The sequence below is a fragment of the Platichthys flesus genome, chromosome 3 (assembly GCF_949316205.1).
Source record: "Platichthys flesus chromosome 3, fPlaFle2.1, whole genome shotgun sequence".
NCBI lineage: Eukaryota > Metazoa > Chordata > Actinopteri > Pleuronectiformes > Pleuronectidae > Platichthys > Platichthys flesus.
The window spans coordinates 6,468,331-6,495,508 of record NC_084947.1 but is presented as its reverse complement, the minus strand read 5'-3'; the positions used below and the strand labels follow the sequence as shown (position 1 = coordinate 6,495,508).

General features: G+C 41.9%; 2 protein-coding genes across 3 annotated transcripts; both read left to right on the top strand.

Annotated features, from left to right (window-relative positions):
* Positions 1 to 1,301: 1,301 nt before the first annotated feature.
* Positions 1,302 to 15,881, top strand: itga2.2 (integrin, alpha 2 (CD49B, alpha 2 subunit of VLA-2 receptor), tandem duplicate 2). Its single transcript, XM_062379638.1, has 30 exons — positions 1,302 to 1,402; positions 2,666 to 2,789; positions 3,852 to 3,961; positions 4,269 to 4,360; positions 4,790 to 4,904; positions 5,264 to 5,391; positions 5,530 to 5,678; positions 5,876 to 6,026; positions 6,205 to 6,370; positions 6,581 to 6,657; positions 7,035 to 7,173; positions 8,233 to 8,378; positions 8,480 to 8,623; positions 8,826 to 9,029; positions 9,122 to 9,252; positions 9,441 to 9,604; positions 9,921 to 10,072; positions 10,170 to 10,280; positions 10,573 to 10,658; positions 11,869 to 12,010; positions 12,161 to 12,244; positions 12,337 to 12,413; positions 12,499 to 12,582; positions 12,672 to 12,774; positions 12,868 to 12,978; positions 13,236 to 13,346; positions 13,522 to 13,635; positions 13,740 to 13,829; positions 14,120 to 14,236; positions 14,555 to 15,881. Exons 1-30 carry the CDS (start codon positions 1,357 to 1,359, stop codon positions 14,642 to 14,644), a joined length of 3,558 nt encoding a protein of 1,185 aa, XP_062235622.1. The 5' UTR covers positions 1,302 to 1,356; the 3' UTR covers positions 14,645 to 15,881.
* A 4,331-nt stretch (positions 15,882 to 20,212) lies between these two features.
* On the top strand, positions 20,213 to 26,498 carry fsta (follistatin a). Of its 2 annotated transcripts, none has more exons than XM_062385073.1 (6): positions 20,213 to 20,360; positions 21,528 to 21,719; positions 21,920 to 22,138; positions 22,280 to 22,504; positions 23,128 to 23,358; positions 25,350 to 26,498. In XM_062385073.1, the coding sequence occupies exons 1-6, from the start codon at positions 20,270 to 20,272 to the stop codon at positions 25,436 to 25,438; spliced, it is 1,047 nt and encodes a 348-aa protein (XP_062241057.1). In that variant the 5' UTR covers positions 20,213 to 20,269; the 3' UTR covers positions 25,439 to 26,498. The 2 variants fall into 2 exon arrangements, with proteins under 2 accessions (XP_062241057.1, XP_062241056.1); XM_062385072.1 differs by having other exon boundaries at positions 21,528 to 21,725.
* The last annotated feature ends 680 nt before the right edge of the window (positions 26,499 to 27,178 follow it).

Below are 27,178 nucleotides of genomic sequence, written 5' to 3'. Positions count from 1 at the left end.
ATACGTCCAATTACAACTCAACTGGTCTTTTTTCGGCCAGTCTCTCTTCTAATGATAATATTCAAATGGGTTTATTTTTTCTTTCTACAGTAACGAAACAACATGGATGTACAACAGGATGTGATTATCCAGCTACTGAGCAGCAGCCCTCTTTCCAAAACACAACATTTTGAATGAAACAAGTCATTGAGGAAAAACTTAATCCTTCAAATCCTCCAAATCCTTCCCTACTTCTTTTACAGCCTCCAATGCTTCATTGTTTCCCAGAAAAGAAACATTCCTCCAACATCCCATAATAGACTTTCTATTGTTGTTGTTTTTTTTTGGGGGGGGGGGGGGGGGGGTCTACACGTCTTATTCTGGTCTCAGACATCACTTCCGACTCTGATATGAGTTTTTAATACAAAAATTATAGGGTTCAGGCTCATGGGGGAGGAGAGAAGCCTCATATTGTCAGCTGTTAATTGATGTGTTGATTTTTATTTATAATATTTGTTATTTGTTGATTTAAGAGTTGTTTGTCCACTCATACTGTGGCTCTGGAATGACAATTAAAAGCTGATTAAATATCATCTAAACTGAGGCTGATGGGTTTGGACACGTGTTGTACGCTGACATTTGTTTGGGCTTCAATTTTACTCTATATTTTAAAGGGATAGTTCACCCCAAAGTTTAAATTCAATCAATATCTGAAGTTTCAGGTGCTGCAGCCAAACCCATTGAATTGGACTGATGGATCTAACAGACACTTGGACGAAACCACAGGAGCAGAATGGAGGCATTTTACTTTAGTTCTTCTGTTTGAAGAAGTGGTCGCCATTTACTTTGATAGTATTGGATTTGGCTGCAACGCTGTTTACCCCTGAAACTGAATAACACAGTGTTTTGTGGACTAACACATTTCTATCTACTCCTCCACCAGCAACGTGCTGAGTAGATAATGAGTGCATTTTAATTTTAGGGTGAACTTTCCCTTCAAATTCCCAGATTTCAACTTTTATCTTTAAAGCACCAAAACTTTCAAACTTTCCCCCTCCTCCTCCTCCTCCTCCTCCTCCTTCTCCTCTTCATCATCACCCTCTGCGCATTCAACTAGATCCCTGGCTGTGCTGTAACCACGTGCCCCTGGCTGCCTCTTCCTCCCTTCACAACAGACACACTCCAGTTCACACCCTGTGTCGACACTCGGGTCAAACTCCTGAATGAGCAGGTCCCAGGAAGGAGCGCAGCGCATTTCCTTATTTAGAGAGTCTGCGCGCCGCGTCACCGCCGAGTGTCGTTAGACAAGTGCGCTGTCTTCATCTAGACACCTCACACGCACACACACACACACACGCGCGCATGGAGTAAAAGACGATGGAGCTCACCTGGAGGAACGTCTGCTTCGTCCTCACACTTCTCTGTAAGTACCGAGCCTCTCCTTACACCTTGAACTTTGGCTGATCGACGCAAAGACAAGAAGTCTGATCGTCCGGTCCTTTATTTATTTATTTATTTATTTTTTGACAGTTTTAATGGAACTTTGGTGAGAATTGATTATTAGTGATTAATCATGGGTACAGAATGTGATGGTTACATGTTGCCATTGGCACGTGAATAGCACAGGATCAGGGGTGGGTGCACACTCACAATGAAATGAATGGAGGACTTTGGTTTGGCAGAGCTTTTGTTTTCGAACTGGATTTCTACAACATCCTGTAAAAAAGTTCTTCCCCTGCTGTTAAATGAAGGATCCACAGTCCACTCAGGAGGGAGGAAATACACCTAGATTGGTTCTGTTGTCCAGTTTATGGTGTTTTTTCAGAAGTGGCACATGAACTGCTCCTGAAGAGACCAGATCATCATGTGCAGAAAAGTCCCCAAAACATGTGGAAGCTTTCAAGCTGCAGCCAGACGGACACTTATAATCATTCTCCTATATGCACGGCTCCCATTGCTGCAGTGGAAGGAAGTATGAATGTGTTGTTGGCTCTGCAGAGCCTCCCAGAGAGGAAGCACTGTGCTATACTTTGTGCTGCAGGTAGAAACAGGCGTGGCAGGAGGAGTGTGTGCTGGAGAAGGTCTCCTCAGTCCAGAACCCATCCACATTCCTGTGCCTGTTGATTGAGGGGAAGGCAGGCTGATAGCTGAGCTCTGCCTGTAGCGGCTTGTGGGTCCAGCGTTCACAGACAGGCAAATGTCCCGAGGGGGATCAGAGGGCTGCTGCTTTTCAAGATGCATCGTGTCAGTGGAGAAAAACACAGCTCCACAGTGTCTATTCAATGCAGAGAGTGTGACCTTTGTGTGTTGCAAAGCCTTTCCAGTGTCGTGCCTTCGTGAGTCAAGCTGTTGTGGTTTTTAAAAGATGTGACTCAGGTACACAGAAAAAAATAAACTACCCTCTGGTAATAGAGAGGAAGTCCTGTTGGTTGATGTGTAAGATAAGACATCTGAAATCACCTCTCCACCTATAAGAACAGAGATGACGACAGCTATTTGTTTTCAGCTTTTAGATACACAAGCACAAACATGTCACACAATGGTTATGAACATCAATCTGTATTGTTTTCAGTAGCTTTAGTCGTTGCAGTTGATTTGACAGGGTCGTTATTACCAGTATAAAGTGTTATATGGTGTTGTTCCATCAGTGTCGATGTCACCATATCAAAGCTTTCTCCTCCACCAGCCGACAGCGTCTGGAAGTCACAGTCCTTCAACGTCGGCACCGCAGGAGCCAAGATCTTCAGTGGTCCGGCGGCGGAGGAGTTCGGCTACACAGTCCTGCAGACGAGCAACCATGAAGGCAAATGGTGGGAGTTTAAATCATCACTTTCCTCTCCTGTTCAATGAAAGGACAGTGGGTTATTAACCAGGGTGTCTGATCTCTAGGTCACAATTTACTGTGCTGGACGTTTTGCCTCTAATGCACATGATGATTAATTTGAACTTGAGCTGCGAGTTAATTTAACACCGTGAAGAAAGGTTTAAATGCTTCGTGCTGTGAACACTTCTCCTCTTGCATCACCATGAGGTTAACATTTGTGGTTTTCTATTGAGATGGCAACCTATCTGCGGGATGAAGTGTACTGAGCACGGCTGTCAACTTTTCATATGTCCTCCAATCCCCCTCATCCACTTACTGACAGCCAGGAAATGCATTATATTATTTTGCATGAGTGAACCATTTATATTTAGAGCCAACTTGATGGTTCCAGCTCTACTGAAGTTAGTTCCTGTCCAACACGATCCTGAGTGAATTCTTTCTCCCCATTTTCAAATCCTGTCATAAAACTCATCTTTTTAAATCAGCATTGTTTTATTCATTGTTTTTTCTGTTGATCTTTTTTGTTATTTTTATATAAGGTCAGGTGACCTTGAGTCCTCTGCAAGGCGCCCATATAAATGTATAATTATTATCATTATTATTCATTCCTCCGACACTAAGAGTGAGTCAGTCTGAGCTGCTTCCATCAAGTGTGTCACAAACATGTCATGTTCAGTGCCTCACTCACATTTAGTTAAACATTAACTAAACTTCTTATCATGCACATCTGGATGTTGCACAACCTTAGTCACTGTCTGGAGGAGTGCCACCGTCAGTTTGTGTAACTGGGGGAGTTTAACACAATCTGATGCCGGTCTCTCACTGTACATCCCACTGTCGTTGCGTACTGTTATCTCGACAACTCATAAGGTCGTAAAATGTAACGTATTCTTGCCACAGCAACGCATCACCGTGTGTGGATAATTGTGTAACCATGTGTGGATGAATGTTCAACCCCTGCATGCACATGTGGTCGTGCACGCTGCACAAAGAACATGCACGGTCATGGCGGGTGTTCATGAGAGATGAATCTGGCTGTTTCCTGCAGGCTCCTGGTCGGCGCTCCGTGGAGTGGTTTCAAACAAAACACCAAGGGGGACGTTTACAAGTGTCCAGTCTCCGGGGCCAGAAACAGCTGCGACAAGCTCAATCTTCAAGGTAACGTTTCAACATCACCTCTCCCCCCCACCCGCCTATCTAACACTGGCCATCCACTAAAAAAAACACCTAGGAATTACTGAAGAGATGAGTCAGCGTATAAAATCCTCCAGGCTGTCCTGACACGTTTTTCCTTTTTGCCTGTTTTGAAAATGTAAAAAAATAGAAACAAACAGAAGCAGTGCGTTCTACAGAAAAACATGTTTACTGTCCGTACGTGGAGTTCAGGATAATTTTGCAGATTGTACGAGTTTCTGATTCATCATCTGTAATGTGAACTGTCACGTGATGTTGCATTTTGCCACAGATTCTGTCAGTATTCCAGATGTGAGAAACCTCTACGACAACATGCACCTGGGTTTGACGCTCACCCGGATGCCTGCAGTCAATGGTTTGATGGTACGTCTGTGTGTTTGTGTGTTTGTGTGTGTGTGTATGTGTGTGTGGGTTTGTGTGTGGGTTTGTGTGTTCAATCATTTTAGTTCAGAGACTCGTCCACTTTTAATGGAATGTTTATAGTTTTGATCCATTTTAGAAACTCAGGCTTCACTTTTGACGAGCACCCTTGGATGATACAGCTCTGTCATCATGTTAATTTATTACTTCCCTTTAAATTCCCATTGAGATCTTGTTGTCTGGTAACAGGAAGTATGTTGGTCATTCATGCAAATTCATCACTGGTTACATGGAAGTTACTGAATAAAACTGCTCTTCAGCTGAATGGTGTCCCAGGTTTCGTGAGAGCTTCCACGGATCTTTTAAAGGAACTGGTGATCTTGAATGTCCCTGAAGACCGTCTTCTCTACTTCTATGGTTTGTCTCATACAGACATGCGGTCCTCTGTGGGGACAGCTGTGTGGCAATCAGAACTACTACCCTGGAATATGTGCCAAAATGAGTCCCCTCTTCAAGCCCCTGCCGGCCTTCTCTCCGGCCGTCCAGAGTAAGTGTCAGTGTCGGTTAATGAGTGAATGAAGGAAGTCCATCACAGTGACCAACGTTTGATCAAATGCAGTTTTTTGAGTTGAAGAACAGTTTTTAAAATGGTTCCTTCACTTCCTTAGCTAACAGCTACTTTTAAGCAGCAAAGTGGGAAACAGATTTTCCAGTTACTGTTTTCTTGTCTGGACTGAGTTGTTTTTTTGTGTGTTTGTGGTATATTTGTGCTACTTTTGTATCAGTTTTTACTTTTAGGTCAAACTTACTTAAGTCAGACACTTATTTATTTTTCCAATGGTTGTATGAAAAGTAGGAAAAAACAGGAGCTTCAACCTTTTCTGTCCCCTCTCATGACATTTCCAGCATGTGGAGGACCTATGGACATCGTGATTGTTTTAGACGGCTCCAACAGCATTTATCCTTGGGAACCAATGAACGATTTCCTCCAGAAACTAATCCCCACTCTGGACATCGGGCCCACAAGAACACAGGTAACGTCTCCTTGTGTCGGACCGAACCGGAAACTGAAGCGGGGAGATAATATTGGATTTATTCAGCTGGTTGCTTTAAGGATTTTGTGTAAATCACCTTCTGTGCTTAATCAAACCATGTTATTTTCATTTTGCCAGGTCAGTGTCATTCAGTACGGCGTTAATCCCAGGTTTGAATTCAAACTGAACGAATATAAAACCAAAGAAGAAGTGCTGAAAGCAGCGTCTGGAATCACACAGATGTACGGTTCCTCAACCAATACCTTCCAAGCCATCGAGTATGCCAGGTTAGTGTCCACGTCTTTCACTCAATTCACTGTTTCTCTGTTTTGTTATAACCAGACTCTTATTACCGGATTTTTCTATGTTTTCTATAGCTCCTAATTTAAATGAACTATGGTGTACAGTCACTTTTCTAATCCCTTGCTAATAGATGGGATATTACAGAGGTGTGTGTGTGTGTGTGTGTGTGTGCTCTCTTCAGTCAGTGGGGTTTCAATCAGAAGCACGGAGCTCGACCGGGCGCTGCCAAGGTGATGGTGGTGGTCACGGACGGAGAGTCTCATGACAGAGCTTTCAGGGACACGGTCATTGGAGAATGTGAGAAAGATGGAATCACCCGCTTTGGTATCGCTGTAAGGAACAACTCATTAAATCCCATTAAAACTCACAGTAGTGGTGTTTTGTTTCATCATAACTTCTGTAACTAACATTTGGTTAATATGACTAAACTAAGCAGTGTGTTGGTCCCGTTGATGAGAGTAGGTAGATGTCAATCGCGTCATGATCCAGATTTTTGTCCTTTCTCTCCAGGTCCTGGGTTATTATATTAGAAACGACATCAACACAGATAACCTGATAAAAGAAATCAAATCCATCGCCAGTTCACCCACAGAGAAGTTCTTCTTCAATGTGTCCGAGGAGGCGGCTCTCTCCACCATCACCGGAACACTGGGGAACCGCATCTTCAACATAGAAGGTGCATGTTATCTATTTTTGCCTTTCCTGTTGCTGTACGTGCTAAACTTGTCATTCACTTGACACTACATTTTTTTTAAAGAAACACATCCAGGCATGTCTCAACGTGTCCATCACAGTTGAGGACCCTATCATTAAAAACAAGTGTAACACGCACATCTTTCACTTTGTCTGTTTCCAAATCTCTAAATGACGGTTTGTTCCCACAAAGGCACTGGAAAAGGGGGAGACAACTTCAAAATGGAGATGTCCCAGGTTGGGTTCAGCGCCCACTACTCCAGCCAGCAGGTACAGAGCACTGCCTCGTGAACCTTTAGAACCAGAGAACGTATCACAGCAGCAAGAATCTTCCTCTTAGTTTTAAACCTTGAATCCACATGTTACAAGCTACTGTCCATGGTTCTGTGCTTCTTTGTGCACCTGCAGGTTGTTGTATTATACAACATATACACATATACAGTATGTACATAGTGAACCCACACAACGTTTTCTCTGGAAGGAAAAAGGAAGCTTATTGTTTTACAGCTTGCTGACCCGTATCTTAAACAATTTCCTCTCCACCATCATCTATTGTATAATTCTGCTGACTAACCTAAAGACCCCATTCAAACATGTTGCTGCTCAGTGTGTGACCCAACTGTTTTTTTACCTTTATGCCGTTAAAGGACGTGATGATGCTGGGAGCAGTGGGAGCTTACGCCTGGAGCGGGACTGTCGTCCATCAAAAAGGATCCAAAGTCGACATTCTCCCTTTCTCAGCCTTTGAGGCGGCCCTTCAAGACAGAAACCACAGCTCACTACTGGGTCGGTGTTTTATGATTCACTCTTTTATTGGTTTTTATCCCGACACTCTTAATCTGTGCATGAGACAACGCAGGGATGGGAAGGTAGCAGATCTTCACATTGAGCTGTTTGATGGTGTTTAACACAGACAGACAGAGGCGGATGTGGTTAACATCTGTGGGGTATTTGAGAGGAACTGCTTTTTAGAGAAATGGTCGCCAACCACCTCTTTCATCATGATTCTGTGGAGTGGCAAGTAAAAAGTTTTTCACACACTTGAATTTTCCCACACATTTTAGATGGCAGTAGAGGCCACAGCTAATTTCACTATCATTATTCCCTGCATGCATATTTTCCTGTTATATACTTCATTGTTAGGATGGTATAAATTCCAAGAAGTTAACCTTAGTGATTGTTAGAATAGATGTGGTGAGTATGTATTCAAAATTAGCTTGAAATATGTTTTAAGAGAATCTAAGGAGTTATGATTATGCCGTTATAAATATTTATCTGACAGAAGGGACCATATTTATACAGATCGTATGCATTGACTTGGTTTCTTGACTCTGTGTTAAACTCTCTGATCTAAGTTAAGTGGTGGAAGAAATATCGAGATGATTTACTTTACATCTTCTGCAGTCCATGTACTATGTTATGATTAAAAGTCCTGCATGCCAAATATACATTTCAAAATGTAAAGGCACACGAGTATTTTAGAAAAAGTCTTTCGAAAATATGTTAAACACAACACAATCCAAATATATGTATTATTGAATTGTTTTTTTCATCTTGTCTCTTAAGGGATTATTTAAGAATATTTTGAATGTAAAACCTTAATCCCTGCACACCCATAATCCATGGATCAGAATAGTTTTCTCCTCTAATCACCTCTAATAATTCATACCAAATATTCCATAGAGTTTAGTGAAATCCCTGAATTCCCAATCCTTCCCTCTGTAAGTAAAGTACAAATACTTCAAAACAGTTGTGGAGTACAGTACTTTGGTAAAATCCACCTCTGATCAGGTCCTTCGAGTTGGGATGTTGAGCAGTGAATGTGTTACTCGTGTTCACTTCCAGGTTACTCTGTCACCACACTGAACGACGGCTCCACTCTGTACTTTGTGGCCGGGGCGCCTCGCTCCAACCACTCTGGACAAGTCATCGTGTACACCGTCAACGCCGAGAAGCAAACCGCTATCATCGATTCAGAGAGAGGGAAACAGGTACTGTAATCTCAGGTTTACATTGTCCACAGGTACCAGCTGCATACAGGTAGTTTAACCTGAATTTAATACATCGTCAGTAAAACATCCTCTCCTCTTAGATCGGGTCCTACTTTGGGAGCGTCTTGTGCTCCCTGGACGTGGACAAAGACGGGACGACAGACATCCTACTGGTGGGGGCGCCCATGTTCATGAGCGAGCTGAACAGAGAAGAGGGCAGGGTCTATCTCTTCTCTGTCACCAAGGTAAGAACATTGTGTCTTCTGGATTTCCTGAGCCACAGGGAACAGGAGAGTGACCGTCACTCTTCAGACAATGAAAAGATGGGTTAGGTTTTATTTCAATGATTTAGAAAGTCCATATATAGTTTTGTGAAGCTTGAAGGACATTATCTTAAGTGTAAAGGAAGTGTAGCAACTACTTATACCCGTCTTTTCTCATTTGAAGGGTATTCTGAACGAGCAGGGATTCCTCAATGGTCCTGACCCGACTGAGAATGCACGTTTCGGGATGGCCATCTCCGTCATTCCCGACCTGGACATGGACGGTTTCAATGACGTCGTTGTTGGATCTCCACTAGAGGACAAACAGAAAGGCGTCATTTACATCTACAACGGAGACAAGAAGACATTAAGCAAAGACTTCTCACAGGTATCAAGAGAAACACAAATACTTTTTAGCACATTCCGTTATATTCCACTCTGTAACAATATGAGTGATGAGATTTGTTTTGTCTTTTTCAGAGAATCTTTGGCTCCAAACTGGATCCTCAACTGCAGTTCTTTGGAAGGTCCCTCGATAGCTTCCATGATCTGAATGATGATTCGCTCCCAGATATCTCAATTGGGGCCTATGGAAAAGTGGTGCAACTCTGGTGAGTTAACCCAGCACCATATGTGGGAACTAAAGACTTCATATAAAAATGGACGACATGGCAGCTCCCATGCTGTATAGGATTAGACATCCTGTCTCCTCCATGTTAGTAGACAGAGAAGGGCAAACCGTTCTATAGGTCTTCCAACATCCTGGAACAAACTCTGACTGTTGAATTGTGTGTTCCAGGTCCCGAGGTGTGGCGACGGTCTCAACTAAAGCTTCTTTCAACCCCGATAAAATCAACATTTTCAACAAACCCTGCACTGTTTCCGGGCGCAAGCTTTCGTGTTTCATCACCAGCCTCTGCTTCACTGCTGCGTTCAGGCCCAAGAATCCTGTCGGACCCATCGGTAAATCACGCCACCCGATCGGGAAAGATTAATATAGGAAACACTCCTATACCTACAATATAGGATTACTGTTTCCACTTCCTGGTATTTATCCAAAGCTAAACTAAGCTAAGCTAAGCTAAGTGAAGTTAAGCTAAGCTAAGCCTAACAAGTGATATTACACTTTTCATCCAAATCCAGGCAAGAAATCAAATATGCCTATTTCCCAAAATGTCAAATTTCTGTTTAAGTGATCCACATTCTTTCCAAATCTTTTTCTAGAGAACATAATCGAACTCAGATGTGTCACACACCGTTTTTCTTTATTTCTTTTCAGAAATATCTTACACCTTGACTCTGGACGCTGACCTTCAAGCTTCACACGTGACGTCAAGAGGAATGTTTACAACAAACAACGAACGCTTCCTCACAGAAAACGCAAAGATATCCTCTACCCCCCTGTGCCGAGACTACGAGGTTTACGTCCAGGTAATGATTTGTTTCTTTTTTTACGATTCCCTTCATACATTTTATCTGAGCACGTTGATAAGGCCAGTTTATTGCTTTCTCTCCATTTTGTCCATAGGAGACACCCGACTTTGTCAATTCCCTCAGTTTAAAGGTGGAAATCGAGCAGAAGAATCCGGATGTGAATCCCGTCCTGGATAAGTTTTCTCCCAGGGCCTCGCAGTTCTTTGTAAGTGAATAACACGGTGCGAGAATCTGCACACTTCAAACGTACTTGTTATTTTGCAGAGTTGTTTGTACAGTCATTTTAAATTACATGTTGTGTGTCTGTGTGTGTGATAATTACTCGTTAAGTATTTCAGTCAGTCACGCTAGTTTTGTTACAACGTTGTGTTTTCCTCGTAATAAAATTAAAGGTCAATCCTAATGTTCTGTTTTCTCTGAAGGGCTACAGGAGAATAAAGAACTGAAGTAATAAACCAGTGTGGTGTTCTGAATGTGCTGCTGTGTCACGGTTTCAGATTCCCTTCACTAAAGACTGCGGCTCTGACGATGTGTGCATCAGTGATCTGGTGCTGAGTGTGACCACTGACTCCAAGGCGTCCAGGTGAGAATCTATCCTCTCTCACATTCATGTTATCTACTGTATCACAGGTTTCCTGATTCTACCTGATGTGTGGTGGTTTCCCCTCCGGATCTAGAGCTGGAAGTTTAAAGTGAACATGATACAGCGACTGAACAAGCTCAGACACGACTTGTTCCTGTCTTCTCTCTGAGTCACTTGTGAGATGAGGAAAATCTCCTCAACCAGCCTCTTACTGTGAAGGAGAGTTTTGGATGTAACTCCCGACATGAACAACAACTGTGCTTCTCCTTTTCCTACTTCTTCTGTATGGCGAGTCTGTCACTAAAGTTAATAGCTGTAGAAATTTGAGCTCTTTTTCAGTTTATAAGACTTTGCAGCACAAAAAAAGGAGAGGAAAGGTGTGACTGTTTAATTAGCATAGAACTTAGTAAAAGATTAATAAATTGTAATTAAAGAAAAGGGGAAACTCCCCTCATAACTTAGAGAGGTCATCCCGGGCCCAGGCCACTTCCTCTTACTAAGTTTTCAGAAAATCGGTCGAGTAGCTTCTGCATAATCCTGCTAACAGATAGACGCAGGCTAAAAACTTAACTTGACAGAGGTAATAAATTAACTCAGATCAAGGGTATATAAACAATTTGCATATTTCGCTATTTCAATATTAGGATCAACAGCTTATTTTAACCAACAGCAAGAGGCAAAGTTATATGTCAGTGCAAAGCGACACCAAGGTTAACCTTTGGTCTGTTTGTTTCTGTGACCTCTTTGCCTCTGCTAGTGTTAGCATGCTAAGGTCTTCTAGCGTAGTGTGTGTTGTAAGCTGTTGGGTTGTAAATGCAACAGTTGAAGAATCTCCTCACCAGCGGCCGCTCCCAGCAGCAAACCATGTTACACAGCAGAGAAAACACACATAACACTGTCCCACACTTATTCACATGAGGATCACATGTGGGTCTACAGCTGCTCTTCATTCTTATTTCCGTCTGGCTGCATCTTTTTGTATTTCCTAATCTAACTGGAGGTTAACACAGCAGAATGATCCACTTATAAACGTCAGGTTTACTGTTTGTTTTCACTGTAGTTATGGATGCTGAGAGAAAAGAGGAACAATCTTTTGAATTCTGAATAAATCGTCCTCAGCTCCCATCTATTAATGAAATAGGGAAAGACGAATTTAACCATCGGCCTGGTCAAGTAGATGATATCATCAGTATTCCGCTTGGTGTTGCAGCTCCGCTCCCATCCTGGTCAGCGCCAACAACCGAGAGCTGTCGTTTCAATTTGTCGTGAGGAACAAGAAGGAGAACGCGTACAACGCTCGGGTGTCGGCCACGTTCTCCAGCAACCTGTACTACTCCTCCGTCTTTCCTCCTGTGAGTGGACACCAAGCTAAACTGGAATTCACTCAGCAAATTCATCGCTGTCAAATCATTTAACGTGTTTTTTTTAATCAATCCATCCCATTTTTTCAACGTTTTTGGATACACTTGAGTTATGTAATGTTCTGAACTTTGAATTTACAGACGGACAATGTGAAATGCACCTCGACACAAACACAAACTGTCACTTGTCTTGTGGGATATCCAGCATTGAAGAAAAATGAAGAGGCAAGTGTCTCTACAGGTGCACAATTTTGATTTGAATTGGTCAGTGTCAGATTTTTCACATGTTATATATATTTTGTTTATTTCTATTTCAGGTGAGATTTCAGCTCAATTTGGAATACAGTCTCGATCAAATGCAAAACCGAGCTGAAGTGAATTTTGAGGCCAAGAGGTACTTTCACATCCAGTCACTGATAACAATGTGTATTTTAATGAAAAGTGTTGTGATAATGGTTTTTACCATTTCATCTTTACAGCGACGGTAAAGAGGAAAGACCGGCAGACAACAAGGTGGACGTGTCTCTTCCTGTCCGATATGATGCAGGGATTGTTTTATCCTGGTGATTTGAAGCTTTACTTTGTAATGAAGTGTTAAATTTGACAGTTGATGATGAGGAAAGCAATAACGTGTCATGTCTCTTCATCTCAGGCAGTCGAACATCAACTTCTACGTTGCGAATGCGACCAACACGGCCGTAACTTCGGTGAAAACTCTGGACGACATCGGACCAGAGTTTAACTTCACAGTGAAGGTGCAACAAACGAATCCGTCTCTTAACATGTAATCGTCTCATTTCTCATATGCATTGGAGACATTCGTTAAAATAATTTTTTTTTACTCTAAGGTTTCCACAGGGAACTTCGAGGTGAACCTCCTGTATCTGACCATTGGACTGCCCATGACGACTAAAGGTGGAAACAATCTCCTCTACCTCACCAAAGTGGTCACACAAGCAGTGAGTACTCAGTTGTTAAATGTTTAGGCCTTTTTTATCCAATAAATGTTGTAACTGACACTAAATCTGCAATTTATAGTATTTATAGTGTCTGAAGCAACAATACATCTGACTTTCAGACAATTCTTTCTTCATATGCAGTGTGTGAATGAGCTGATTGGTGGCAAACGTTAACCAAGCACTCAGTCAGGCTGCGTAAAATATATCTGACTGAATAATTTGCAGCAGCGAATGACCCAGGGCCTGTTTCCCTGCAGGGAGGTTCTGTCAGCTGTGATTCCAGCAGCCTGGTTGATCCTCTGAAGATCGGTGGGAAAACACACAAAGTGACTTTCTCCGAGGAGAGCCTCCGAGGCCTGGACACACTGGTCAGTCGCTTTGTCCTCTTCCTATGTGTCCACTTTCATATACGTGTCTCAGGAGTCATGTTACTTTAATATGCTCATCTCATATAGATCAAATTATCTAATCTATCGATCTATATATGGATTCTACTGCTGACGTGCACTGATTTTCTTTTATTTTAATGTTTTTAATTGACAGGATTGCAAAACTGCAAAATGTGAGTATATCAAATGCAACCTCAAAGACACTAAGGTCAAGAGTGACTACTTTGTGATGGTGAAAACCAGGATCTGGAGCGGCACGTTTAATCTGGTAAATAAACTCTTTCACGACTTTTCAATTACTGGTTATTGTGTTTGTTTTTATCACCATTGTAACTGTTGGTGCACTGATTTGTATTTGTTCTGTAATGACAGGCCACCTATCAGACCATCGAGCTGACCTCCAGTGTGGCTCTGGAAACCTCCAACCCCGACCTGGTCATTATCGGACTCAAGCAGCTGCCGGTGAGATCCCCTTTTAGTATCTTGACATAGAGACATGAGATAACCAAAGACTTATGATACTGAACATGTAATATCTGTTTTCAGCTTATTTTAAACACTTATACTTGATTCTCTTAATGCAACTCTATTTCTGAGCAGTCTTTCAAACACCACATGCCAAAACTTTAGAGCACATCATGTGAAAATATTCTACACGGACAAAAAAAGGTGGATTTTAATCGGTTGCAAAAGTGGGCCGTTCAACCCTGTGGACGTGGTTTTGATCATGTGACATCTCTGCTGCTGTCCAGGTGGAGCTGACCGTCAGTAAACCAGGGGAGACGGCTGATGTCCCGGTGGGAGTGATCGTCGGCAGCGCTATAGGCGGACTGGCGCTGCTGGCTCTGGCTGTAGGCTTACTGTGGAAGGTATTTGTGTTTGGTGACAATCATATCAGCAAAGAGAAAAGCATTTTCAAAATTATCTGCATAGTGTATTTATAGTTTGTCAATATAATACTTTTTCATACAAATGTGCAGCTTCAAACGCAACAGAAGTAAATTTACTGTCTGTATCTGGATACAAGAAAATACGACATGTTCCTTTGATCAGGAATTTTTTTTTTTGCAAACAGGAAATTGACAATATCCACAGGCATCTCTTTTGAAATATGTACTCAGTGTTTTATTGATTCTGAGTATTTGTATCAAATATCATAACTGCAACTTAATTTGTTTCCTTTGCAGTTTGGGTTTTTCAAGAGAAAGTACAAGCAGCTGCAGATGGAGGCCGAGGAAGACGGACAGAGTCGTGCACATGTCAATGAGGTGCTGTGAGCTGGGGAGAAAACCCTCAGCCTTCTCCCGCCACTGGTCTGTTTCCAGTGTGGATACTGGTACTTCTCACTGGTTCTTGTAAAGTGCAAATGGACTAAAGCTCAGTCACTGGAAATTGGACTTTTGAATGCAATGGAAGTTTGTGAATAACTGAGATCACACTCTTTCTGCTTTAAGGACGGCACATTGACTATTTGCTGCTATGCACTGACTTTGAACAAATATAAAAACTGTATTTTTTCCCCAACTTTGATGAGAGGTATCGACATTCATGGATGGAAGTGTCGCCATCTAGAGTTTTACACTGTAACTGCATCTGATTTATACATCATTAGTTATGACATACTCTGGGCTACACGATGGAAAAGTAAAAGTTTCTGTCAGAAAAACTTCAAAACACTGACACTTTAAACGTACACACACACACACACACACACACACACACACACACATACACACACACACACATATAAACACTGTCCAACTGTAGCATAAACTTACTTCTGGTACTCAGGACTTTTCTTAAAACTATTGATATCTATAGTTTATATCCTGAAAAAGTGAAACGTGTCATTACTGTTCCTCTGTGTTTGTCTTGTTTATACTGTGAGATAAAATGATGATCTTTCTTGTAGAGTTTTACAAATGAAAATATTAGAGGCAATGTGGGTACATGGAATAGTTTCTTCTGTTGTTGTTATTGTGAACCTGTGATGTTTTTTATTGTGACAAATTGTCATATATTGTCATGTCAACGTTTAGGGCTTAGTTCCACCTCTATTTTCATAATTGTAGATTGGCTGATTGTTTTTCAAAATGAATGGTTTTTGCCAACATACTTTCAGAGAACTCTTTTTAAAAATGCTGATGCTCCCAAATGTTGTGTATAAGTATTGTTTATAAGTGTTGTTTTTGTCCAAAATCTCATCCAAAAAACAATTATATTTATATATAAACATTAAATTGATCAGGAACATATTTGCAGATTATTTGTATCTGTGGGCAGAAAGACACAAGGCCGTAAGTTAATAAAACACAGAGCACTTAAAGAGAATTGAATCATTAATCCTGTGTTTAAATCAATTGAACAAATACAAAAATCAATAAAACTTCAACACATAAAATGAACAGTTATGACACCAGCGCCTGTAGGATGATAATCAACAGCAAACATCAGTAGCAGCGAACCACTAGATAAAGAAAATGAATGCATAATCATGTTTTTATTGTTATATAAAGTAGCAGTTTACTCTTTTAATACATTCAAACTGTTTGTGTCTTTTTACAGTACAGGAACTTTATAAGGCTTGTATTGGCACCACTTCGCCACAAGATGGCAGCATGATATAGATGACAAGTTAGCCTGTTCATTCTTTCCTCTGCTCTGTTGATGTTGATCACTGAAAACCACCATCAATTAATACACTTAACTGAGTGTCTTCTCTCCTCTCTTTGGCTCATCTCCTCTTCGTCACTTGTCCTCTTCCTCTCTTTTTCTCCTGTCCTGTCCTCTCCTCACTCCTCTCTCCTCTCTCCTTTCTCCTTTCTCCTCTCTCCTCTCTACTCTCTCCTCTCTCCTCTCTCTCCTCTCTCCTCTCTCCTCTCTCCCGACTCCTTTCTCCTCTGTCCTCTGTCCTCTGTCCTCTGTCCTCTGTCCTCTCTCCTCTCTCCTCTCTCCTCTCTCTTCTCCTCTCTCTTCTCCTCTCTTCTCCTCTCTCCTCTCTCCTGACTCCTCTGTCCTCTCTCCTCTATCCTCCCTCCTTTCATCTCATCTCCTCTCCTATCCTCTCATCTCCTCTCCTCCCTCCTCTCATCTTCCTCTCTCCTCTCTCCTCTCTCCTCTCTCCTCTCTCCTTCTCCTTCTCCTTCTCCTTCTCCTTCTCCTCTCTCCTCTCTCCTCTCCTCCCTCCACTCTCCTCTATCCTCTCCTCTCTCTGACCCTTCTGGAAACCTTAACGGACCACTTACTTCCAAACATCAGAATAATTAAATTGTTCCCTTCCACCATGATTAGTCTCTTCTCACATTTTGGCCTGTGGTCTTAGGTTAGTCTGTCCCTCGACTGTTTTGAAATGCCTTTCTGAAAACTTTCCCTTCTTTTCTCGCCAACTCTATCACCCAGCAGAATCTTTATCATTAGTTTCTTTGGAATCTGACGAGGTGGAATGTGCTATTTGTCTCTAATAAGCCGCACATTTATTAGCAGCCTGGGCCTGGAGCCTCCTTGTTGGAGGGGGATATATAGAATTTGATAAATGATTGGACTGGTCTGTTCCACTATTACTCATGCACCTCAGCATTGGGAAATCGCCTCTTGGATTCTATGCATATGTGTACAGGGAGCAATGTGGAAATAGTTGATGAAATCAGATACAGTGGAAATGGTTGAACACCTTTGTAATTCCATCCCTCTGGGGTCTCGTGCAGATGATTGGCAGCTACAGCAGAACAGCTGACCCCTGCCACAGCGGGATGATTGCTCACAAATTGCTGCAATGCCGCTGTGACTCAAAAAATGATGTCATAAATTATTTAATAACAGCTTGGCCTTTTATTTTTGCTCGCAGATTTACCTAAATATGGACTCTAATGCTCACTGGTTTGAGTGTAACTACAAACTGGAGTTTAGAAGACGGATAAGAGGATTTAACTTGACAAATCTCTGATGAGCTGGCATGAGGGAGGCCTGCAGCTCCTCAATACCTCATTAGTTTGAAACGATCATTATAATAATGAACATTTTGTCAGGCATGTTTTGTCACTATATTGGGAATTAAAGCCTAACCTTTACTGGTTTTAATGTGAAAGCTCTGGATCAAAGTTAAACTGAATAAATGTCATATATCTATAATGATCTATAAAAGGGATTTTACTTAGAGTTACAAAAAGGAGCTTCACTCAGAACAAGACATTCGCTGCCTGTTTGATCCGGAGCCTGGGACAGTCCATGGCAGTAAGTGGCTTCAGGACAACAGCCAGCACTTTCAAGTTTATACAGTCTGGCGAAGATGTACTCGCCAGCCATGAAGTGTTTTGGAAACTGTAATACCTCAAAGACACAGAGCTCACAAATCACACGCTCCAGACTCCGAATGATTGATCGAGCACAACTGGACGGCAAGTGAACCTTCACAGATTTGTTGAAGGAAGTAAAAATTAACAACTTCACAAGAGTTTTGTTGTTGTGATGATTCTTAAACAACAAGGGACATATAAGAACTGTCACTTTACTGTAGTCGTTTTGCAACTTATGTACAACTTCCATTGAGAACAGCCAAGTTCACTGATTTGACAGAGATCAGTGAGAAGTATGAGTCCACCACGTCAGGCTGTCACTACATGAAGGAGCAACCAGAGAGCTCTTCCATGGTAATGGTTCTGATGTTCAGTCCAAATCCAAATATGTGAAACGTGAATCATGTTTCCTGATCTTTGGTCGTTTAATTGTCTCTGATAAAAGTCGTCACAAGCTCTGAATCAGTTTGATGAGCCCAATTCTGCAGAAGATGAACTTTTATTTGATTGCATTCTTGGTTTATGTCCTCCATGTTGATTGCTGTTTCCAATCATAATTTCTAATGTGATATGGTTGCTGGAAGGATTTTTGAAGCAGTTCCTGTGAAAACTCTTTCTCCTTCTCTGTTTCTTCTGGAGTACAGATGTTGGTTCTGTGTAATGAGGCATGAAATCCACCACTGGATCACAAAGAGGGCACGAAACCCACGAGCCTGAGAGAATCCCTGTTTGACGTTAACTTTCCAGGTAAGAGAAAGGCGTGGTCCTGATGAATAATGTGGCTGTAGAATGATCTTTAGATGTTTCAGGTTTCATTTGTTAACATTTAACACAGCAGGAAAAAACAACAGCATTGAAGGTTTTTAAACTGTGAATCCTAAACTGTGTCAAACAAACAGAGCTCCAACACAAAATGAAACATTGAATCAAAACAAAAACCCTATACTTCAACTACTACTACTTCAACTACTACTACTACTACAACTACTACTACTACTACTTGTGATAATACTAATGATGCAAATAGTAGTTGTAGTAGTAGTAGAATCATAAGCAAGAGCAGAGAACATTATACCATAAGTAATCAATAAATCTATATATATCCAAAACATTAATTTATTTATAAAACAATATATGCATGTGTGTGTGCATGTGTGTGTGTGTGTGTGTCTGTGTGTGTGTGCATGTGCATGCTGCCTAGCCCTTTAATCTGAGGATGTGTTATGCTCATTTCAATAGCTATTTTTTAATAGCATTAATTATATAGTTAATTATATAACCATCTATATCAACACAACACAAACAGCATGATGATAGTTCCTGATCATATTGTCACAGCACATGAATTGATATAAACACATTTGGTTTCAGCTCACAGCTCTGGGTGTGTGAAGGCTGTGTATATTTTAATTCGGTGTTTTTCTCCTGTGGAATTAGAGAAGACTTTACATTGTGTTCTGTCTGGCCGACAGATTATAAACTCCCCGGAGTGTGATTCACGCAGCGGACACTTTGCTCTTTGCTCTGCAGAGCTGCAGCTGTACCCAGGGTTCCGCTGAAGAGGTCGCGCAAGGACTTCTGAAGGAGTGCAGCCTGTGCGTCAGTGAGTGGAGAGCTGCGTGTGTGTGTGTGTGTGTTGGTGTGTGTGCGTGTGTCTGTGCGTGTGCGTGTTTCATTCAATGAAACGCAACACCCCGCTCCTCTGTCTGAAGCCTCTTCGGAAACAGGTTTGATTATATTTAAAAGCTTGACCCGGGAGAGAAACCCAAACAACTGTCTGTTCTAATATTAGCTGTGCGGCTGCGGACTACTATGAATTCTATTATTGTCTGGACTGGGAAATGTTCCCAAAAGGCAACTCTCATCAAAAGATTTACACTTTTGTCTGCAGTTGGTGGAAAGAATATCAGTTACCATCCAGAAGTATACTCTTAATTTGAAGTTATGATGATGGCATGCATGGACAGGATGTTAGCTGTGGGCCTGTTTGATTATACAGTAACAAAGGTCTTAATGCATAATAAACTATTATTTTGTATCACTATTAATGTGATTATTAATATATTTATCCATATTTTTCAATTTTTATTATTATTATTGCTTCTAAGGCTCATATCAAGTCGTGCGTAAAAATGACCCCTTCGCCTGATGAGAAAACTAAAAAAGGATTAAAGTTAATATCAGTAATGTGCATTAAAAAAAAAACGAAATAATTCACATGCACCGGCCCCTTTGATCTGATGGCGCAGAGTTCCCCCGGTTTCACAGCCGAGCCGCAGACACTCGTGGCGTTTTATCACAACAACACCGGAGCTGTTTCCGCGTAATTTAATTGTTGTGGCAGGAGAAAGTTGCCTGTAACGATGTCACCTGATTGGGATTGAAAGAACTTTGGTAAGAAGAAGAAGAAGAAAAAAAAAAAAAAAAAAAAGATCTCCCCACCCCCACAGAAGAGGAGACCGCCCACCAGAGACAGTCAACCCGAGACCCCTTATAGATTTAAAAAGAGAGGCTGCATTCTCAGACTGACACTTATTCAACACTGCCACCTTAAGCAGATTACTTTGGCGCTGCCCGTGTCAAATACGTGCTTCATTTTGCCTCTCCATCATGTTTGGGATGCTGAGACACCACCTACACCCGGGCGTTTTTCTCTTCTTCATATGGCTTTGTCACCTCATGGAACATCAAAAAGTTCAAGGTAAGGATTCTCCTCATCCGTCTTTCGGCTTTTTTATTCTCTCCGTTGCTGGGAGCAAAGAGAAAAAGAACTTCCACTACTGTCTGGTCAGCCGCAGGGAAACGTGCACCAGTGTCGGATGATTTGCTGCAGGCGACAAACTTTTCAGAGTGGGTTCGCTCCTCGCCCCGCTGATAAAAAGTGTCCACCTCAAACAGTGCGTGCGTAAAGTGTCCGCTAAACAGGTGCCATCTGGGACACTTCAAAGTGAGACTGGACGGCAAGTTTCTTTTTGCAGCCCTCGCCAGGGGCACGCACGGCGCCGGACGCAGCCTCAGCTTCTTTCAATACCTCAACATGTTCTCTTACTTTTTCTCTTCAGAATTCGATGTCTGTGCGTGTTGTCGCCAAACCTGTTACAAACTTGAAAAATGTCCACTGGGTCTTCAAAGGGGTGTTAATCATATATTTCCCCGCATCCAGCAGTCATGCGTAAAATTTCTTTTTTGGGGGCAATAGTTTCATTTTACTGTGATAAAATTTGAAATAACTGGAAACTTTTACACTCATCACTCTTTCTCTGAGATGTTCTAGTTGAGATAGATACGAATAAAAATGTGTGTTCTGTTTAGGAAACACACCATGAACACTTACTGTCATGTGTGTCTGTGTCGGTTTACACACCCTGCTGCTGTCTGGGTCGAATTATGTCCCCGTGCCAATGATTTAAGATTCATTTTGGTTTGAATATGTTTAAAATGAACTTGACACTGGTTGGTTATTAAGCCAAAAAAGGTGGTTGGGTAAATGTCTGGGATCTCGCCCTGAGGCGGTGGAGGCAGTGGGGTCTTGCTACCTTAAGACGGTGGAGACGGACACTGTCTGTACGCGCCTCTCTGTCCAGTGATAACAAGGAGTCTGGGAACAAACCACAGCCTCCCTCCTTAGATTCTTATTACTTGTTGGGGTTTTGTGGCTGCATGGCGAGGGCTGTCAGTCACAGGCTGGATAGTGTTAACAGTCTCGCAAAAAGAAAAAAAGAGGAATCAGACAAAATACTGAAGAAAGGGGAGGGAGCGTCTCGGATAATACGGGCTGCGTGTGTGTCTGGTGCGTCTGGGTCAGCGCTTTGAGGCGTTCAACATGCAACACTCGAGGTTTTCTAATGTTTTTTTTTTCTGTTTTCAGCTGGGAACTGCTGGTTGCAGCAGGGGAAGAACGGGAGGTGCCAGGTGCTGTACATGCCCGGTATGAGCAGAGAGGAGTGCTGCCGGAGCGGAAGACTGGGGACGTCCTGGACCGAGGAGGACGTCCCTAACAGCACGCTCTTTAGGTGGATGATCTTCAATGGCGGAGCCCCCAATTGCATACCTTGCAAAGGTGGAGGTGCACTCATTTTCCTTTGTTTTTACCATAACATACATGCTCGATCATTTTGTCTCATAAATCATATGGCAATGATCTGATTTGCGCATGCCAAAGTGCGTAAAATGGCCAATTTTGTAATGCGTAATTTTGCGCACCATGCCAAAAATCCTCGCCAGCATCTCTTACCAGAGACCTCTTTATGTTTGTTTTAGAAACCTGCGATAATGTTGACTGTGGGCCTGGGAAGAGGTGCAAGATGAACAGAAGAAGCAAGCCGCGCTGCGTGTGCGCACCAGACTGCTCCAACATCACCTGGAAAGGACCGGTCTGCGGCTCGGATGGAAAGACCTACAAAGACGAGTGCGCACTGCTGAAGGCTAAATGCAAAGGCCACCCTGATCTGGACGTGCAGTACCAGGGAAAGTGCAAGAGTAAGTAAACATTACCTTTAATTCTGCCCCACTTATGAGATTACGCGTCTGCATTTGCCAAGAACCATGCAGCCTGTTCCTCATTTCCGTGCCTTTCCTGCCGGCTAATAACAAAATCTCCAAATTCCTTTGTCTGGACAGAAACGTGCCGTGACGTCTTGTGCCCCGGCAGCTCCACGTGCGTCGTGGACCAGACAAATAATGCATATTGTGTGACGTGTAATCGGATTTGCCCCGAGGTGACGTCGCCTGACCAGTACCTGTGTGGAAACGACGGGATCATCTATGCCAGCGCGTGTCACCTGAGAAGAGCCACCTGCCTCCTGGGCAGATCCATCGGAGTGGCGTATGAGGGCAAATGCATCAGTAAGTCTGCAGTGAGCGCGTGACACTTTGCTCCCTGAAAGCGCCTCCGGTCCCTGACTCTGAATATTGTTTGAGTGCATGTTCTTCCTGGCCAGCTCTGCACTTTCTCACTGCTCATTTTTGCCAAACATTCCACCAAGGAGGGGGTCTGAGAGAGAGAGAGAGCGAGACAGAGAGAGAGAGACAGAGAGAGAGAGAGAGAGAGAGTTAGTTTTGTATTGCTTGTGTTTGCTCAGGAAATGATAGACATCTTATTATTTCCTGATGTTGGCAGCACTATCCCATATGGGAGAGAGGAAAGAAGAGGAGGGGGGGGGGAAAGAGAGCAAAACAGGGGAGTGCTGGGGGCCAGGAAGACATGCTTCAAGTTAATATCTGAGTCAGATGGACTCTTATCCAGAGAACAGTCGATATAAGTCATGTAGACTTAAAACTGCTAATTAAAACATGACTTTTTGATGCCTGCCACGAGAACCTGAGCCTATAAAACCGGATTTGGGTTTTTATTCCTCGCTTAACTCTCCAATACGCAACAGTCATCCGATCCTGCTTGAAACACGTTTGTGATAATCCACCTAATCAAAGATTTCCCCTGTGCCGGTTCTCTTCCTCCCTCTCTGCAGAGGCTAAGTCGTGCGAGGACATCCAGTGCAGTGCGGGGAAGAAGTGTCTGTGGGATGCTCGGATGAGCCGAGGCCGCTGCTCACTGTGCGACGAGACCTGTCCGGAGAGCCGGACGGAGGAGGCGGTGTGTGCCAGCGACAACACCACATATCCCAGTGAATGTGCCATGAAGCAAGCTGCTTGCTCTATGGGTGTGCTGCTTGAGGTCAAGCACTCTGGATCTTGCAACTGTAAGTAAAATAACAAAAAGCAAAAATATGAAAAAAAGAATCAATCAAAACACCCCCCCCCTACCCCCCTCCAAGCAAAAGACAATATTCCATGTTGCTTTCCCAACAAAAAACTCCCCTGAAAGTCCCCCCCCCCCCCCTCCCCCCACCCTGACTCTCCCCCAACTCCCACACCAGCCACACCACCACCAAGCACAGCTTGAGCAAGCAGAACGGACTTGGGAATGGAAGAACTTGCATGACATTGTCTTTGTCGCTGGCTTTTGTTCTTGTGAGTTTTTTTTTATTTCACTTTTTATTTTATTTTATTTTATTTTATTTTATTTTACTGTTCTGCAAATCAAAAAATCACAGAAAGGTGAATGAAACCAACACATTTCTTTATCAGCAGCGGACACTAACCAAGAGTCCGGTAAAAAAATAAATAAAAAAAGCTCACGACAATTAAACTAACTTGAAAAACAAAGGAGACTAGTTTGGTTTGCAGTGGAACAATCCTGATATTTAAAACTAGTGGTGTTCACGGCCATGCTAGTGAACTGCAGGAGCAGGTTGCCTTAAATCCCATGCAGTTTTACTTTTTAATCAGAATTATTTTTTATCTTTACAGCTTGTAAATTCCATGGTCACTCTGCTCATTTCATAGTAAAGGTGTATATTTTGTTGTTTTTGGAATGTGTTTTTTTCTTCTTCTTTTTGTTGCTATTGGCTGAAATCAATCAATTCAAAATGCACTGCCTCTTGTGATATACACCACACTGCCAACATGTCCATGAGAACAGAATACTTTTTCAATATACTAATACGATGTGCATAAGGTGATTGTAACATTGGTGCCATGTTAGCGATAATGTTACCCATGTAGACTACCTACCTGCAGACCAGAGCGAGCCAGTCACACGCTCGCAGCTCTGGGGGTAAAAACCATCAAATTGAACAATAGCCTCAAGGAAGTATCAAATTTACATTCCAAGTCGCTATGTAGAAGAATGTCTCCGTGTTAGTTTTTCTCTCTCCTGACCCGAGTACCTTACTGTGATGTGCCTAAGGTATGCGATGGAATCCAAGGGACCAACTTTATGATCACCTCATGAGCTAAATATAGAAATGTGATACTTTACAGTGGGCAGGATTAAGCGTAAGAAGCTCGTAGAACCACGCTCTCTTATTTCTCGTCTCTTCATCGTAGGAGGAGTGTTTATCGACTAACTTTTGAATTGTCTGTGCTGTTTCCAGTGAATGTGTTGTCTACCAGACTATGTATCAGAAATCACAAATCCGTTGGGATTGACGAGGGACTGCCTGTTTGTTTGTTTTTTTGTATTGTCACTGTCGCTCTTGCTTGTGTGCTTTTTTTTTTTTTTTTTTTTTTTTTTTTTGCGTTTTCCGATGTAAATCTCCTCTGTAAAAAAGAAAAGAAAATACCTCAGAACTGTGTTGATGATCTGTGACCTGCTTGCTGAGTCCAGGCTGTGACACAGAGTCCTCCCTCCCTGGACGTTTGGGCCAGAAGCTAAAATAATAACCAGAGCAAAGAAACTCGCGAAATCCAAGAACACAGGAGCACTTTCCTGTGTTACGTGTGTGTCTGCTTTCAGGAGTCTGCCCAAAAGAGACCCCCCCCCCCCCCAATACCCGCCAGGCACCCCAATCCCTCACCCACCAAACCCCCCAACCTCCCATCCACCCCTCTTTTCCATGATCCAACTTTTTTCTCTTGTTACAGCCCTGACTTGCTAGATTATGTAAATGAAAGCTGCATAATTGGGGATGCCACAGTAATTGTCAAAGCCAAGTCACACAGACCCTTCCTCATACACACAAACACACACACACACACACACAGATACACACACGTGCACACACAAAACAAAATGGAGGCTGTGGGCCAGTGGCTTTGCTGTGAGATTTTTATTTTAGAACGTTCAGTGATATTCTGCGCTGTTGTGGTCCATATTCATACAATAGCTACCGTATATTCTCCCATATAGCCATCACAGAAGACCAGGAGGAGGATGGGGAAGATGAGGACTCAGACTACATGGCCTATGTCCATTTATCTTCTATACTGGATGGATAGGCTCCCATCATTAGGGGAACAGTCCAAGGGCAAGGAATCATGTCCATACTGTACATTATGTGTATGCTTATTTATTTTTTAAAGAAAAAGGAAGTATACATATAGTTCAGTCTGCTAGATGTTTATTTATACTTTTTTTGTGTTTTATAATTTATACATTTACAATGTCAGGCTTACTATCTACCATGATATATTGTGTTACCACTCATTTCCCCCCTTCTTTTCTGTTGTTGTCCCTTTTACTTTCTTTTTTTTTTATCATGAAGAAATATATTTGTCCAAAGAAAAGCAGTGTTATTTATTTGTCATGTTACCGTGTAAGTATAAGTCCTCTACAAGCTGTAAATTGCATTCCCTGAGCTGTACAAATCTGCTTGTTTCTGTCAAATCTCTATCACAGATGTTTATGTCACACATACGTAAATGCATGTTTAGGCTGTGTGTTTATTTATTGGGAATATATCAATCATTTTATGTACATAAAGTGTTTTTGGTTTGTTTACAACTCATAATAACCAACCAAAGGGATTCTCTCGATGGTTTAGCAAAAGAGCATTGTACAAGGTGCAACACAGCAGTGATGGAACGGAAGAGAAAAAAGAGCCATTTGTTTTTCTTTTCTTCTTTTTTTTTTTTTCCGTGGGTTATTCCTCAGTTTCATCCCTTTAGATGTGTTTCCGCGCGGAGACGACATTTCTATTCAATAGCGTTTGTTTTATCTCACCAGTTTAGAGCAGAGGTAAGTGTTGGATGATACTTGATTCTTTTGGAAATAATGTGCCATTAACATTTGTGTGCTGTCTTCTTGCCAATGTGCTCCATATTGCTCTCGCAGAGCTCTGATAGGACTAATGTACTGCAGTACTCAACACTATATCAGACTTCATCACTTCGGTTCTTTTTGTTTCTTTTTTGTTTTTTTGTTCTTTTCTCAGAATGCATTTTATTTCAAACATCACAAGAGAAATACAAAATTCTGTTATGAATATATAGTTTTGTATTTTTTATGTAAATGTCATATGTACATACAAAGTTTGATGGTATTTGTACAGATATGAAGAGTGAAACAATAAAAGTTTTTTTCCTTATACGTTTTTCTGCCTCTGTTGGGTTATTGCATTTTTTAAGAAAGAAGTTGGACCAAAATAAAACAAAAATCACAAATCAGTTCATACTTTGGAAAAACTCTTGCGTGTCACTGGGTGTTTAAGGGGTTAAGTACAACATTTCTTCTGAAATTATACTCAATAAACTTTATGGTATATATAAATATTGCTGCATAAAATGCCATATACCACAATGTGGAAATTTTAACTGTTCCATTACTTTAGTGTATTTCTATCCATATCATATATAAAATTTGAATAAACGCAATATGTATTCAACATTTAACTGTAACATGAGAGAGTAGAACTTCTAATGTGAATTAAATTCATCGAAAACCAATTTAGACATGGAAATAGTAGAGTTGGTACGGTGGCTGTCACAGCGAATAAAGAAAACACATGAAAATACTAAAAAACACGTACGATTTAACGACACATGCGCTCCAAAAAAAGTCACAACACATACAAATACAGAAACAAGCTGCACATTACAAACTTTTGTGAAGTTCCATCAACACTGACGAGTAGCATGGAAAGGAACATGTCAGTTGTTGTTTTCTTAATTTGCAGCTTGTTTCTGTATTTGCACATGTGTGTCGTCAAATTGTTGAAGATGTTTTCCTTAATTTGCACG

Excerpts from the sequence above, each read along its gene's own strand:
- itga2.2 (XM_062379638.1), top strand. The coding sequence starts at position 1,357 with ATGGAGCTCACCTGGAGGAACGTCTGCTTCGTCCTCACACTTCTCT. Across the intron at positions 9,253-9,440 it reads GGAAAAGTGGTGCAACTCTG|GTCCCGAGGTGTGGCGACGG; the intron begins GTGAGTTAACCC and ends TGTGTGTTCCAG. Across the intron at positions 12,011-12,160 it reads ACTCCTCCGTCTTTCCTCCT|ACGGACAATGTGAAATGCAC; the intron begins GTGAGTGGACAC and ends TTGAATTTACAG.
- fsta (XM_062385072.1), top strand. The coding sequence starts at position 20,270 with ATGTTTGGGATGCTGAGACACCACCTACACCCGGGCGTTTTTCTCTTC. Across the intron at positions 22,139-22,279 it reads GTACCAGGGAAAGTGCAAGA|AAACGTGCCGTGACGTCTTG; the intron begins GTAAGTAAACAT and ends TTGTCTGGACAG. Across the intron at positions 22,505-23,127 it reads GTATGAGGGCAAATGCATCA|AGGCTAAGTCGTGCGAGGAC; the intron begins GTAAGTCTGCAG and ends CCCTCTCTGCAG.